General features: G+C 52.5%; 5 protein-coding genes across 5 annotated transcripts; 3 read left to right on the top strand and 2 right to left on the bottom strand.

Annotated features, from left to right (window-relative positions):
- Positions 1 to 95: 95 nt before the first annotated feature.
- GLOTRDRAFT_137967 (MFS general substrate transporter) lies at positions 96 to 2,736 on the top strand (the record flags this gene model as incomplete). The annotated part of the gene is made up of 12 exons (XM_007866729.1): positions 96 to 404; positions 458 to 468; positions 522 to 753; positions 817 to 936; positions 987 to 1,041; positions 1,119 to 1,200; positions 1,313 to 1,406; positions 1,468 to 1,694; positions 1,763 to 2,044; positions 2,147 to 2,256; positions 2,322 to 2,429; positions 2,502 to 2,736. The coding sequence occupies 12 exons, from the start codon at positions 96 to 98 to the stop codon at positions 2,630 to 2,632; spliced, it is 1,761 nt and encodes a 586-aa protein (XP_007864920.1). The 3' UTR covers positions 2,633 to 2,736.
- Positions 2,737 to 4,734: 1,998 nt separating this feature from the next.
- GLOTRDRAFT_105146 (general amino acid permease 1) lies at positions 4,735 to 6,628 on the bottom strand (the record flags this gene model as incomplete). The annotated part of the gene is made up of 5 exons (XM_007866728.1): positions 4,735 to 4,818; positions 4,881 to 4,975; positions 5,038 to 5,925; positions 5,979 to 6,090; positions 6,143 to 6,628. 5 exons carry the CDS (start codon positions 6,626 to 6,628, stop codon positions 4,735 to 4,737), a joined length of 1,665 nt encoding a protein of 554 aa, XP_007864919.1.
- Positions 6,629 to 10,282: 3,654 nt separating this feature from the next.
- On the top strand, positions 10,283 to 11,539 carry GLOTRDRAFT_40233 (alpha/beta-hydrolase; the record flags this gene model as incomplete). Its single annotated transcript, XM_007866634.1, has 6 exons — positions 10,283 to 10,541; positions 10,603 to 10,623; positions 10,677 to 10,746; positions 10,795 to 10,865; positions 10,930 to 11,189; positions 11,246 to 11,539. 6 exons carry the CDS (start codon positions 10,283 to 10,285, stop codon positions 11,537 to 11,539), a joined length of 975 nt encoding a protein of 324 aa, XP_007864825.1.
- Positions 11,540 to 12,092: 553 nt separating this feature from the next.
- Positions 12,093 to 13,637, top strand: GLOTRDRAFT_59241 (uncharacterized protein). The gene is made up of 5 exons (XM_007866727.1): positions 12,093 to 12,203; positions 12,254 to 12,503; positions 12,563 to 12,821; positions 12,877 to 13,266; positions 13,322 to 13,637. Exons 1-4 carry the CDS (start codon positions 12,154 to 12,156, stop codon positions 12,939 to 12,941), a joined length of 624 nt encoding a protein of 207 aa, XP_007864918.1. The 5' UTR covers positions 12,093 to 12,153; the 3' UTR covers positions 12,942 to 13,266; positions 13,322 to 13,637.
- Positions 13,117 to 14,242, bottom strand: GLOTRDRAFT_59238 (DHS-like NAD/FAD-binding domain-containing protein; the record flags this gene model as incomplete). The annotated part of the gene is made up of 5 exons (XM_007866726.1): positions 13,117 to 13,266; positions 13,322 to 13,841; positions 13,901 to 13,983; positions 14,047 to 14,090; positions 14,146 to 14,242. Coding segments are annotated over 5 exons (894 nt in total), but the record flags the coding sequence as incomplete, so codon positions are not given.
- Between the last annotated feature and the right edge of the window lie 210 nt (positions 14,243 to 14,452).

Below are 14,452 nucleotides of genomic sequence, written 5' to 3'. Positions count from 1 at the left end.
ACGATATAGACTGGCTCCCTGGGTCTCGTTCAGTACTCTCGATTCACAGACTGCGCTCTCCGACTACCTTCTCATAGGCCAGCAGACGGTACAAAATGCAAAGCTATCTCGCCTACCGCCGCTTCGCGCACCATCCAGACATCCTCGCAGCTCGTGACCGCGAACGCCGCCTCAAATCCAACTCTATTCCCCCCACTCCTCCTTCGCCCTCTCACTCAACCACAGACTCCTCACGGATCTCAGCAGGACCGACGCGTGTCCCCTCTCGTGACTCAGAAATTGCCGATCCAGACGAAGACCTCGAGAGGCAGAGCATCCCAGGTGCGGCCAGGGAACCGCTAGAGACGCCCCAGCAGGAGCAGGAGGACCCGTATCTCGTTGCTTGGACTCATGGAGACCCAGAGGTGGGTGAATCTAGCCCGTATGCTTGAGTCGGTCACTTACGACGGACTCTCAGAACCCACACAAGTACGTCCGGTCTGATTCTCAGTAGCGCAGCGTGCCCATCGGTGCCCATATAGCTGGTCAGACACTCGCCGGTGGCTCGTAACCTTCCTCGTCGGTCAAATCGCGCTCCTTGGCGGAGCTGCGGCGTCCATCGACCAAGCCGCCGCAACAGGGGCAGCCGAAGCCTTGAGAGTGTCGGTGGAGGTGCTCTCGCTCGAAACGGCGCTGTTCCTAGTGGGATTCGGGATTGCCAGTCCGTTCTTCGCCCCGCTGAGCGAGATTGGTGGGCGGAATCCGGTGTATATCGTGAGTAGCGCCTCAGCTATACACAACCCACATTTGAGGTTTCATTGGTATTACGTCCTCAAGGTCACACTCTTGATCTTCGTCCTCTTCGAAGGCGGCATCGCCCTCAGCAGTGACATCCAAACCCGTGTCATACTTCGCTTTTTCTCCGGTATCGCGGGTTCCCCTGTGCTTTCCAATGCCGTGCGTCTCTACCATACCTCCTCCTGTTTCGATCTCACTTACCTTTGCAGGGAGGGACGCTCTCGGACATGTGGAACCCCCTTGAACGCACCTTCGCTTTTCCATGTACGCCTGCTCTTCTCGTCCCCTTTCCCCCCTCCTTCGTTCCATTCAGAACTACATCTGACGGTGCGCGCCTCTAGTCTTCGCATGCTGCGGCTTCCTCGGCCCCGCTGTGGGCCCGGTCATCGGTGGTTTTATCGGCCAGTCCGCGCTTGGGTACAAGTACGCGTAGTTTCTATTTTACGCTGACCCACCACACCATATTCCCAGCCCAGCCCAGGTCGATCAAATACCCATTTGTACGATCCGATGCTGATCTTTTGTGATTTTGCAGGTGGTGCGACTGGATAACCGCGATATGGGGGCTAGGGCTGCTGGTGGCGATGGTTCTGTGGTTGCCGGAGACGTACTCACCTGCATTACTGAAGGTTACCTTCATTCCTATTTACCCGTGTCCTCCCTCCCTGATAAGGATGATCATACGTTCAGATGAAAGCCGCTCAAATGCGGGCTGCGACCTCTAACCCCCTCTACCTCTCCCCCACCGAGCGGCACCGCCAGCACGTGTCCTTCTCTACCGATTTCTGGGCGACGATGGCGCGTCCGTTCATCCTACCTGTCTTGGAACCGATCGTCTTGTTCTTCTCGTTGTACATGACGGTCGTTTACTGCGTGTTGTTTGGAAACTTCGAAGCGTACCCGTTGATCTTCGATCAGTAAGTAACCTACCCTGTTGTCGATTGGGTAGGTCTTCCATATGTTGACTGTGTGAATGGTACGACAGGTATGGCCTGAACGCGGGCCAGCTCGGCCTTACCTTCATACCCATCTCCGTCGGGCTTATCATCATACTGGCCTTCACACCCTGGACGTACCGGCAGTATAAGCGTCAATGGGACTCTGCACTCAGCACTTTCGAGGCAGAGAAAGCCAAAGCGGAAAAGAATGGTGATATCGGGGGAGTGAGAGAGGGGACGAAGGTCAAGTTCCACGCGCCCCCGCCGGAGACGAGGCTACATTTGGCGATGTGGGGGACGTGGTTGTTTCCTATTAGCCTGTTCTGGTTGTGAGTCTCGGAATCTTTTTCGTACCTTTCGCCCCCTTCCTGTCTCTTTGAAATTCTTCTGCTTTGGGTCGAAACGCTGATACACGGTTGAACTCGCGGCAGTGCGTGGACATGCTATAAGGACATAGGACCCTGGCCTGCCATTGTGAGCGGAGCGACCTTCGGTGCCGGTATTCTGTGCTGCTTCATCTCGAGTTATCAGTATATCATTGGTGCGTCCCGCTTCCCCCGGTATCCAGCGTTCGAATGACTGACGTGGGGATTATGCGTGATGTAGATGCATACGAATCATATGCGGCCTCTGCGCTGAGCTCGCTTACCCTTATACGGTACGTCGCGTCGGGCGGGGCAGTATTGTGGACGTCGCCTATGTTCAAGAAACTCGGTGCGTCTCTTTCCATGCTTCTTCTCCTACGCCCTTCTCCCCGTAAGTACTGATGACTATATGCGCGGTTAGGCAATCACTGGGCACTGAGCCTCCTCGGCTTCCTCTCGATACTCTTCTCCTTGGTTCCGTGGGGCTTCTACATCTGGGGACCGAAGATACGAAGCTGGAGTCGGTATGCGAAACATGAGAAGGTGAACTAGATGTTATGAGGAAGGGTAAGGGGCGGCCATGGGAAGGTGGGAGACTGCAACAGTTATAGACGATAGAACCGAGACCGATCGTAATTGATGACACTCAACGGTAGCCTTTCTACGAAGCGTTGGTGTAAAGGATGCACTCTAGTTTGCTGCCTGAAGCTCGCCGCATCGCTCCATTTCGTTTCTGGCCGATGGGTCTAAGTCCGCTGCAAGACCAAGTCGTTGAGACGACTGAAGATATGGCCGTTGAACTCGACGTGGTAGGAGGGGAGAAAGTTACTCTCTGGGCATTACTTCGCGTCATGCTATCTTATAAGACCTCAACTGTGAAAGATGAGGAGCAACCGGACGTATGTCGAGCGTGAAGAGCTCTCGTTGTCCGCAAGCAGTAGCATCGCTTCCATAAATGGCAAGCGGCCTTCCCATTGATCTGGAAGGAAGAGAGGAACGTCCCGGCTGCCTCCCAGCCAATCGCAATCACTACAGTTCAATGAGTCTGTGGCCATTCACAAATTCTTGTATACCTCAAGTATTATCGCCAGCCTACTTGCCGCTGGACCTTCGATTGGCCTTCATCAATGCCCCAGTGCTTCCTGCCTTGAACGCAACCGATGGCATGGGCATGGTGAAATTATCTGACGAAGCCCTTAAGCAGGGAAAAGCCATGAATAATCCTGTGGGGGCGTAAAAGAGGCATGTATCCGGGTTCGCAACCCATAGACATTTGATAAGCACCGTACTTCCAAGGCACACTGTCGGATTTCCGTAGGTTATGAACCGGCATGCCCTGACGGGATTCCCTCCTAGTCGTCTAAAGCTGTTTAACTCTTACAACCTCTTCGGTTACAGACATGCTGATTTGCGCATCTGTTTGCGTACTAGTTCGATATCAAGCAATACAATTCCATCGGACCAATGTTAACGGTGCGTGCAAATTAAATTTACATGGCTGTTGCCTTGCAGGCAACTGGAATGTGCAGACTAGGATCCGCTCCACACTCCACGCTTACAGTGGAAGCGCTAAGAGATCCATCCACACCACCTGAGTTCCATCTTTAGGGGTCGAACCTTGCCGCTGAGCAGATCCAACGGAACGTTGTCGTCTTCACCTCAAGTATGATTGGCGTCTCCCAGTGACATCCGTAGTGTTAGTGTGGTCGCTGTGGTGCCAGAAATACTCTGCGCAGGCTCCGCCGGAGTCAAATCCAGGACTGTCGTTGATCATCAAGGAGCGTTCCCCGCTCTGTACGTCAGTAAGGCAAGTCTCCTCACTTGAAGCCGAGAATACGCATGGCATCGCACCAGTTCGTTCGCCCGTCTACGCATCAAGGTTGGGCTAGGCGATTTTCATTTTTTAGCCGTTCCATGGTGATTGAAGATTTTGAATCGGATGCCCCTTGGCCACAACGCTGATCAACACTTCATGTTAGACGACTCTACTAAGACACTCACCATCAAATCGGGACGCACGATTCGACTATGCATCAATCCGCCGGTCTTCCCCCTTTCATGACCAGGAACGATCATCCGCGCCAATGTCTAGCTGGCGAAATGCTGACGGGTGGCGTGTACGCGGTGCCACTGTCAACATCCGGTGGATAGGAAAATGTCGATGCGGAGCACTGCAACCACAGCACTGCGCGATATCTTCGCCCATATCAGTTAGTTTCTTCCGACATCTGTCCAGTTTTCACCGGTGGTGCAAACCCCGATTGTGAGCTTATCTGAATTGAACACACGCACGCCCGTCCTCGCTAGCGTTATCTGTCAGCGTGCCTGAGAAGAACGAAACGCCACGTCCCCGCTCAGCGAACGCACTGGCGATCGTCCGATGACCTCCTCATTGACATGCTCCAGCAGGGAGTCTAGTGAGTATCTGATCAGCGTTTGCGTAGCATCCGCTGCCAAAATTTTCTCGAGTGTAGAGCATTATTCCGTACAAGTACTAGTACACGGTCGCACCTCCATTTCGTTTTCTATCTTCCGATAGTATTATTACTATGTACCTACCGAAACAACGTCGCTACATAAGGTATCTAGAATATGTTCGTTAAGGCATTACAACGACAACAATTCATCGCGCACAGCAGCACAATACAGCGCGACTAGAACAAGATCGCAGCGATCTTGCCTCCGATTGTCGTCGGTGGCTCGATCGGTTCTTCCGTTTCCTCTACGGTAGGTATACCCTGGAGGTGAGAGCAGCTTGCAGTGAGCAGGGAAAAGATCGGAGGAAGGAGAAAACGCTTACAGTAGTAAAGTCCATCTGATGCGGTTTCCACGTCTTTGTGCGCCTGTAGACCTTCCAGAATATCCAGAGGCCGAAGAAAAGCGGGATGTTGATATCTGGGGAAAGTCGTCACGATGAGTATACCAAGTAGAGACAGGACAGCGGGGCAGGCACTCACAAGAGGTCAGGAAACCGCTCGCGTTGAAATCCCAGAACACCTCAAACCCGTTAATCAAAATGAACAACGTCGTCCAGAAGATACCCCAGATGCTCAACCACGGCTGCAGGGTGCTGAAGTAGATGAGCTGCTTCCTATCGCGTCCCTGGGCCTTCAACCCACGGTAGAAGTAGAGGTACGTGATGTTGATGCCCCACCAGCCGAAGAACCCGCCGACGGTACTCAGCGAGACGAACCAGTTGAAGACGGTGGCGGCACCGCTGCTAACGTTCATGAAGGCGAGGAGCGCGAACGCGCTGCATGTGAGCACCGAAACGATCGGCAACCCGGATTGTGTGCACTTGGCGAAGAACTTGGGCGCCTGGCCTCGGAGAGCCAAGCCGTACAGGATACGCGACGAGCAGAACAAGAAGGAGTTGCCCGCGGAGAAGGCGGAGGTGAAGATCGCTGCGTTGATGATGTGCGGCAGCGTGTGGATCCCTGCGCGCGTCATGGCGATGACGTACGGGGACTGGGCGGCATTGTTGGCCGCAGACAGGAGCAGCGGGTCGTCGTAGGGGACGAGCATGCCCGTGATGAGGATCCCGAGCAGGTAGAACACGACGATGCGGTAGAAGACCCGCCGCACCGCCTTCGCGATGTTTGTCCGCGGGCTGCGGGTCTCCGAGGCGGCGATCGCGACGAGCTCCATACCCTGGAAGGAGAAGGCGGCCTGGACGATGACGGAGATGAAGCCAAGGAACTTGTCGGTGTTGATGTTGCTGACAAGTCCCGCGGGGGCAAACGCGCCCGGGTTGCGCCAGTAGCGGAAGCCGACGCGCTCGTGGTCCGGTCCTCCGCCCAAGTCAATGATCAGGCCGACCAAAATCAGGCCGAGAATCAGGCAGACTGCGAAGCGAGTTAGTGACTATATTTCTTACAATTATCGACAATGCACGCACTCTTGATTATGGAGAAGAAGAACTCTGCTTCACCGAACCAGCGCACACCGAAGATATTGATGGCGCAGACGATGATCACGACGACAAGCGTGTAGATCCATTGATGTGACAGCTGTAGTGAAGCGTCAGTCTACGGATCCGCACTATGAAATCTGCGCACGTACGTTGGCATCCCAGAATGTGATGAGGATCGTCGCAGCGGTGATCTCGACAGGGACGGACATCAAGTTTGTGTAGAAATAATTCCAGCCGACGGCGAACCCGAACGCGGGGTCGACCCACCGCGCGGCAAAGTGGGGGAAGGTACCAGAGATCGGCGCGAGACTGGTCATCTCGCCGACCGCACAGAGTGACGAGTACGCGACGGTGCCGACGAGCGCGTAGCCGATGAGCGCACCCGCCGGCCCCGCCTCGTTCAAAGCCTTACCAGACCCAAGGAAGAGACCAGTACCGAGCGTACCGGCGATGGCAATCATCTGGACATGGCGCTGGTGGAGGCGACGCTGGACACGGTCGAGGTCGTGGGCGTCAAAGCGGTACTGCTCGCGGGCTTCGAGGACCTGCACATCGTCGGTGGACGAGCTATGGTCGAGCGGGGTCTTCTCGACGCTGCCGCTGCTCCTCTTTTCGAGGTCGTAATTGTGCTCCATGGTCGGGGGGAGCTCGAGGTCCGGAAACAAGGGAGGGGCGGGGGCTCACGAAGAGCTGACAGATGCGACGGCGGCAAATGCAACTGAAGGAGAGGGGAAAAGAAGGCCAAGGGAGGATATTTAAAGGCGAGAAGCGCGCTCCGGACAGAGGCGTCCAGGGACCGACCATGTGAAGCCTTTTTCGCTTGACGTCGTGTGGCTCCGTGCGCCCCATCAAACCAGCAGAGATAACGCACCGCCGCTGATAAGCCTCCTCTGCTCGCAGCTCCTGGACTTTCTCGCTTCCGATACCGCTGGACACGGTCGACTCTAGTCGTCTCCCTCCCATTGCCTCCATACGGTCTCTGCGCTCTCTTCAGCGGCCCGCAAATTTTTTTTCGTGTGGGGCGACAATACTGTATAGGCCCGGAGAGTGCCAGATAACGGGGGCGCTATACTGGTTCGGGTCCAATACCACAGTCGACGACACGTGGCTCGCACCCTCTTCAGGCACTCTCTCGCCGCTTCTCGACAATGGAATCTCAGATCCTGGCGGCTTACGTCCTGACGGTTTTGTGATTGGGTTGTGCAGTCGTGTGAGCAGCGCTGGCTTGCCCCCGTCGTGGCCAGCCACTGAGCCAGTCTCGCCTAGCACTGTCTCGCCTACGGTTGACCATCTGGGCCAGGTCAAATTCAAAAGTCGCCTCACAACTTGGAGGCTGCCTTGGGTTCGATCCTCGGCGTTGACAGCTTTCGGCCAATCCCGAAACAGTCTCTGAAGGGGGTTGAATACATCTATCAATATTATGTACGTAGCGCGGCACTGAATTTTCAGCCGTTTGCAGATCGTTAGGCCATCACTTCAGAAAGTCACATATAGTCGGAGTGTGTCGGACATGGTGCCAGGGACGTCCCAGGAATTAAAAGAAGTCCAAATGGTCTGATATTGGGGCCTCGGGGACTTGAATTCCCCTCTCCGACATGGTTCGACTGTAAATGATTTTCAAGAAATGGGCCCATCGAACTGCAAACGGCTGTTACAGTCAGTAGTGACTGTTCGATAATCAATAAGGTTCGGGACCACTACTCCGAGAGGATGCGAATCCCCAGCCCACATATTTCGGGGAGCGACGGGCGGAAAGACTTATCAGTGCCGTTTAGTGCACATTAGTACTAACCGTATATACGTATCCTTTAATGCTTCACAACCGTTTACACCTCGCGCTGCACAGTCCACCTGCCGATACTGATATATGATATCCCGCAAGTGGCTGTGGCTACTTAATGTAGCTCCCCGCCTGTGTTCTTCTCTTGGAGGTCACTAGCCCTAGCACGGGTACTCCAGTATCTCTTTATAGAACGCCCCCAATATTATACTACAAAAGCCCAGTGCGCGACATACCCATACACAAGACTGCAGCTGACCGTTTGTTTGGTGGAGCGGAGCTTCAAATATCGGCAACTCCCGTCGTATGTTCTCAGCAACAAATCTCTTACGACAAGCATAGGCTCATATCGTGTAGAGATTTTGCGTCACACTTCTTCAGGAGCGTCCGGATGAAGTCTTTTCAAGACGTAGTACATTTTTACTGTAGCCCCCTCAGTATCCCTCGTCCGCTGAGTGGATTGCGACAATTCAAACTCCGCCCAATATCCCCATCCACCCCACCGGGGATCGAACACAGCAGTCGCAATGTGAGTCAGTGACTTTTAAATTTGACCTGACCCAGATGGTCAACCGTACTCGCCGGAGTGCTACTCAGCTACTCCCCAGAGTTCCGTCCGAGCCGCGTTCGTGCAAAGCCGCAGACCGCCGCGAAAATCTTGGCCCGAGGACAGCACCGTATTCTCCCGGGGACACAACTTGCCGGCCCGCCTTTCAGACAGAATCCCGGACAGTGCGGCGGGCACTACAAAACTTATCGTCGACTGGACTTCGTGCCTTGAATGTTGGGCAACGTAAGTACAATGCAGGGAGGTCTTCCAAAGTGCTCTTGAAGGTCAATGTGTTATAATTCCACACCCATCTTGTGACATAACTTAGCATCATGCGAGCCAGTTGCACGTAGGTCTGACTAAGTGCTAGTGGCTGCAGTAAATATTGCCACCTAACACTGGATAGAGACCTGAATGGTCTACCGAAAGTGACATTCGTACTTGTACTTATTACACAAGCTTTGTTCCACAACTTCCTCAGCGGGGCGGGATGTGGCGTCGACCGGGACAGGAAGAAACAAAGGCAAATAGATGCGAAATTCTCCAATTTCAGATATCGTGCTAGTCGCGAAGTAATGCTGAGGCTATTCGCCCGAGCTATGGTGCAGTCCACTTAGTCACCGCTTCTGGTGAACAAGATTCGTGGGAAATACGGACAAAATCACAAAAATATTCCCTCTTGCCAAAGTGATTCTTTTACGAAAAGGAGTCGATTGCCAAGAGGGTTTTCCGAAATACCTAATATTGAGTGAGTTATGAGATCCTTGCTCAATTTGGCAGTGGGCTGTCAAAAGGAGCAGTTCTGCCTCGGAAATCGTGAGAAAACACTGCAAATGCACAGAAATTGCATTTCCCCAGATATTGAGGAAACTTTCATCGAATTTCTATTATATTTTCTGCTGTACCCAACTACAAGAAAACGAGGCTAAACGTGCTTCAGTGCAACCAGCTTTGAATAGGGAAACCTCGCGAAGGCATTCCTGCACTGGATAACCTGTTAACAGACCCCAAATCCGACATTTTCGTATCATACTATAAAGATTTCGGCCTCCGGCCGGTTTGGCAGTAGTTCATCGCAAGCGGTGTCTAAGTGGGCACCATATACCAATCTAATTCTGCGCCATGTCATTGAACCTCACGCTCCGAAGTTTGCCTGCTATCAGCTCTGGTCATCGCCAGCCACACCTTAAGTGGCAGAATTCACATGGAATCCAGGTGTTGTCTCGGTGATATCATGAGCTCGGTGGCGACAGACGTCGAGACGATTATACACTAATAGACACTAACATAGACCATCACAGTTTTTCCTCGTGATCCAATGTCTCTCTCTCCAGTCTCTCTCCACGACCGAGAGCGTGCAGGATGATAGTCATTCAATCTACACAACCTGCACTCCGAAGTTGAAGATCGCCCGCGTGATTCGCTCTGAATTTTTCTCGCAAGTTATACTGAAAGGTATCACGCGAGGTCCCATCTGGTCCCATGGCCACCAGGTCCCGTCGATCATCTGATCTGGCAGGGATTCCTTCCACGCTTTAATATTTGCTCTGGGCGGACATAGTTACTACTAAGGTAGCCGATACCCCCACAAGAGATTTCTTCCATTTATTCGGTCAGACTCAGGATTGGGCTCGTCGGACATACAGTATGGATTGAAACATGCATATATGGGAAGATCTAGAAGGAAACGCGGACACCGCCACAGCACGCAACCGCCATCACCGAATGATTTCGGATATCAGGCCAACTTGTTGTTCAACGAGTCGCTGAGCCCAGGGGGACTGCTTATACGCTGTCTTTCTCTGGTTTCCTCTCCGGACTGGTTCTTGTTAAGTTTTCTCTTACCACTTAGACTGGGACTGGTTCCTTCTATCGCTGCGCGATATTCATTCGTTTCGAGTCACTCTTTTCGTAAACAGAAGATTCAAGTACAGTATGACGATGAGCAGACACGCGATGATGCCCTTGGCGCTCCTGGCTTGCTTGCTGCCACTCTCGCTAGCAGCTCCAGCCCCAATTCTAACGCCTTCTGCTTACCGTCGGGACAATTCAGCCCAAACTGCAGCCGTCTCCGATGCCACTATTGAAACGGACTTCGTGAGACCTGCTCAGTTCAGTCGGATAGCGTACTGCTCCAGCCAAGCGGTGACCAGCTGGCAGTGTGGCGCCCCGTGTGCTGCTGTCGGTCCCAATGTCAAGGTTCTCCAGGCCGGGGGAGGTGCGTGTTTTGATTGTTCTGCATACAGTTCATAGTCAATAGACGAATCATTCTCTTCCAGACGACGGCCTGATTCCAATGTGTGAGTACAGTAATCATCACTTGCTCCTGAAATGGTCAATAGCTTCGCTCCAGATTTCATTGCTCACGACCAAGACACCGATAGCATTCTATTGGCTCACCAAGGAACGGATGCACAGAACATGTACGCTAATTCCATCATCCTGTGCCAGTATCACTTATACGTGTACAGTCTGTCCATTTCTAATGATGTGCAATTCCTGCAAGTCGGCCTTAACACCACTCTGTTCCCTCAAGCCGGCGGTACGTGCCATCGTACTCACTAACGAAGTGGCAAGTCTCACAAAACACTCTGTGACTTCGCTAGACGGTATAAAGGTGCATGACGGGTTCCAAAAGACGTTCGAGCGCACCGCGGACGGTGTTCTTGCCGGGGTTCAGAGTGCTTTGAACTCCACGGGAGTCAAAAAGGTAGCCATCACAGGGCACAGTCTTGGTGCAGCGATAGCTACTATGGACGCCGTCATGCTCAAGATGAACCTCGATCCATCCATATCGCTCTCGACAGTCGTCTTTGGTCTACCCAGGGGAGGCAATCAAGAATGGGCTAACCTCGTCGACAAGACAGTGCGTGCACGATATTGTGGGCTACGATGAGCGGAATTGATCCTGATCCCCTGCAGCTGGGCACGGACTTCACGCACATCACAAATCAGAACGACCCCGTGCCTACGGTGCCTCCCCAGTTCCTGGGGTATGTGCACCCGCAGGGCGAAGTACACATCGCCAAAGCGAACGCGACCGGTGCAACGGAGACGGTCGCATGTCCTGGGACCGAGAACGAGGTGAGTTCATTGTACAGTATGCTACTCTATTCTGTCTCACTTCCTGGCGACTGTCAGAATTGCTCCGAGGGTAACTCTCTATTCCACGTCAGCGTGGCGAACCACATTGGTATGCATGAATTGACCACTTAATATCTTTTTCGTATTGAATGCGGATCCCAGGTCCATATTTTCAGAATATCTCGATGAGCGGGAAGAACTGTCCGTTCTAAGCTCTTTCGATTTTCTCGTGATTTTCTCCTTGTTTTGGGGCATTGGTTTGGCAACGGACACGTACAGGATCTTCTCGTCTAGGGTCATTTTTATTCGCATATTTAAATGGGTGTCAGGTAACTCCTCGATGGACAACTTGTCTCAACGTATATCATATGGAAGTCCCAGTTGTTGGGTGATGCATGCAGAAGACATCAGGATTGTTGTGAAGTATACGGCGTTCGGGCTTCAAGGTGAGTTGCGAGGGATGTCCGTGCTCTGGCGTACAAGATGCGGGTATCTACCTCTAGGGTTGTCAGAGTATATCCCATGATATTCGGCGAACGGAGTTATTGCACTGGCGACTTTGGAAGGCCCGATATGCAGTGCTAAGACTCAATTGAGGAGTCGGACAGCCTCACGTTTCCAATTGTGGCTATGTTTCGCCGAAATGCTACTTAGAGTTGTTCGCACCTCCATCTCCCAGCAAGGACTCCCCTACATCTATACCCCATTACTGTCGCTGGCCGGTTTATCAAAGCCGTATTTCTGGAATGGGTCTCTTCAGCTCAAACGACAATGAACCGGTGAGACCGATGTCAGGGTAATGCTATTTCATTGTTGCACCTTACGTCGGTCTGACCGCTTTGAAAGCATCGGACGGCCGTTAGGAGTGATCGAACACTTTACACGACATCAGTCCGAGTTCACGCTGAAGCTGCGCGAAAAGAAATTATCCATCACAGGTGACGACTATGAGATCACGACTCCAGACGGACGAGTATTCTTCGTCATGAAAGGCAAAGTGTTCTCGCTGAGGTCCCGGAAACTCCTCTGCGATGCGCAGGGACACCCTATTGTTAATATCCAGGACAAGATCTTTACGTTTTTCAAGCAATTCCGGGTAAGATTAGCGGTCCATCTCTGAGTCTCGAGCGACATGAACTCACGCAATGAACCCAGATATTCCCTGGGGAAAGAGAGGAGCCCGAGATCTGTCATGTCAAGCAGCATTTCAAGATGATAGGAGAGAAACTCACCGTCCATTTTACCAACTTCGACGGCCAGGAAGTCGAGCTGCTGGTCAAGGGATCGTTCATTGACAAACACGCCGAGATCTACCTCGGAGACATCCCAGTGGCTCGGATCAACAGGAAATTCATGAACGTCGGCCAAATATTATTCGATCAGCAGACGTATTATTTGACAGTAGCTCCCGGAGGTGAATGTTTCTCTCTCATGCTAAGCGTACCGTGCTCAAGAGTGGATCGGTCCAGTGGACATAGCGATGATGACCGCTGTATGCGTCTGCTTGGACGAAGTCGCGAATGACAAAGATTGATACGCTTGGGATATCGTGATTCGCCGGCTACGACAGAATGATACACTTTCAGCACTATACATAGATTCTTCGAGGGCAGCTACTTCCCGCGTCATGGCACAACTTACACATTACTCACATACAAGCGACGGAGCATTCATCATGACGTTAGTTACTGCAAGCATGTGCATTAAGAAATGCCGAGAGCATTCGGAAGCGTTTCTTCGCAAGGTCCGACGAATAGGAAATCCGCATTTCTATCGCTTTCAGTGGGTTCCAAAGTGAAGATGGCGACTTTGCCACCCCTGTCTTTGACTGTCTTCGCAAAGCCTGCGGCCGGATACACCTTTTCAAGCCATGTCAGCCGTAGTTTGACCTCTGCATTTGAATATCAAGGTTACCAGCGATGAAGTGCCGACTACAATCAAGAGTTCTGTCCAGTTAAGCTCTCTCGCTATCTCTCCCAGACCGTCTGGCACTTCTCCAAACCATACCACGGCGGGTCGGAGTAGTCCCCCGCATCGACCGTACCTGTTTGATCCCTTCCAATTTGGCCCGCCGCACCGTGGCAGCTGGTCAACAGGAATATCAAGTTCGCCCGCGTTTTCCCTTGTAACATTTGCAAGGGCCGGACTGAGAGGTCTATCATAGGTAAAGTTGACGTGCTTGCACTGTAGACAGATGGTCTTGAACGCCGAACCGTGCATCTCTATAAGTCGCTCTCGAGCAATATTCATTTCGGCTGGACTAAGCGTGTCGGATAGGTCTTCAAGAGCCCGCAAAGACAGACCATCGAAATTTTGTGTAACGAAGAGAGGAGGTTTCTCTGACTTTAGAGAGGGAAGCAGACGACCACGGACTGAAGGCACTGCAAGAGCCGCGATGGCGCGATGAGCGGCATTGGGTTGAGCTTGTAGACACCTAAGTTGTATATCCAGAGTCTCGCATCGACTGGATCATTTTTCAACAAATAGACCCACATATCTCGTCTCCAATGATACCACTGCCATACTTTGCTTGGATTTTCTTTAAATCCTTCCGGTGTGGCGACTTTCTGTTCATCCTATGTCGATATCGAGTCACGAGGAGATCGATATTTAGGGAGCAGACTCAAATTTGGACGTACCTGGGTTTTCCACAGTCCATTCTGGCCACGGTAGGTGGGTATACCTGGGATGTGGCGGGGGTTGGCGCTCCCCTCCATCAAGTTGCGGGGATTACACACCTGAGCCGGCTGACAGACCTGCTCCTGCGAGGACGACCACGCTCTTCGCATTCGCGAGAGCGTTCCGAAATGACTGTAGGTCCGATTCAGCCGACATACTACGTCTGGAAGAGTAGGTTTCCGATGAGTCTCGGCGCCACACGAGGATACAAGTATTTCAAGCTTGCAACCGTGACTTCGAGCCTGTGGATGCAGTACTTATAATTACTAGTCCACGTTGTTATGACTCCTGTGGGAATGTGCAGCTCGGAAGCGCAATGGGTGGGACAAAGGTCAGCTCGACTCAAATTCGTGAGAGGTTCGCATG

The sequence above is a fragment of the Gloeophyllum trabeum genome (genome assembly GCF_000344685.1).
Source record: "Gloeophyllum trabeum ATCC 11539 unplaced genomic scaffold GLOTRscaffold_00005, whole genome shotgun sequence".
NCBI classification, from domain to species: domain Eukaryota; kingdom Fungi; phylum Basidiomycota; class Agaricomycetes; order Gloeophyllales; family Gloeophyllaceae; genus Gloeophyllum; species Gloeophyllum trabeum.
The sequence above is the reverse complement of the archived record's forward strand: the minus strand, read 5'-3'. Positions and strand labels throughout refer to the sequence as shown.

Bases quoted from the DNA above. Each gene is read 5' to 3' on its own strand.
- GLOTRDRAFT_59241 (XM_007866727.1), top strand. From the start codon at position 12,154: ATGGGTCTCTTCAGCTCAAACGACAATGAACCGGTGAGACCGATGTCA. The intron at 12,504-12,562 runs GTAAGATTAGCG...CAATGAACCCAG, and splicing joins CGTTTTTCAAGCAATTCCGG to ATATTCCCTGGGGAAAGAGA. The intron at 12,822-12,876 runs GTGAATGTTTCT...GGATCGGTCCAG, and splicing joins TTTGACAGTAGCTCCCGGAG to TGGACATAGCGATGATGACC.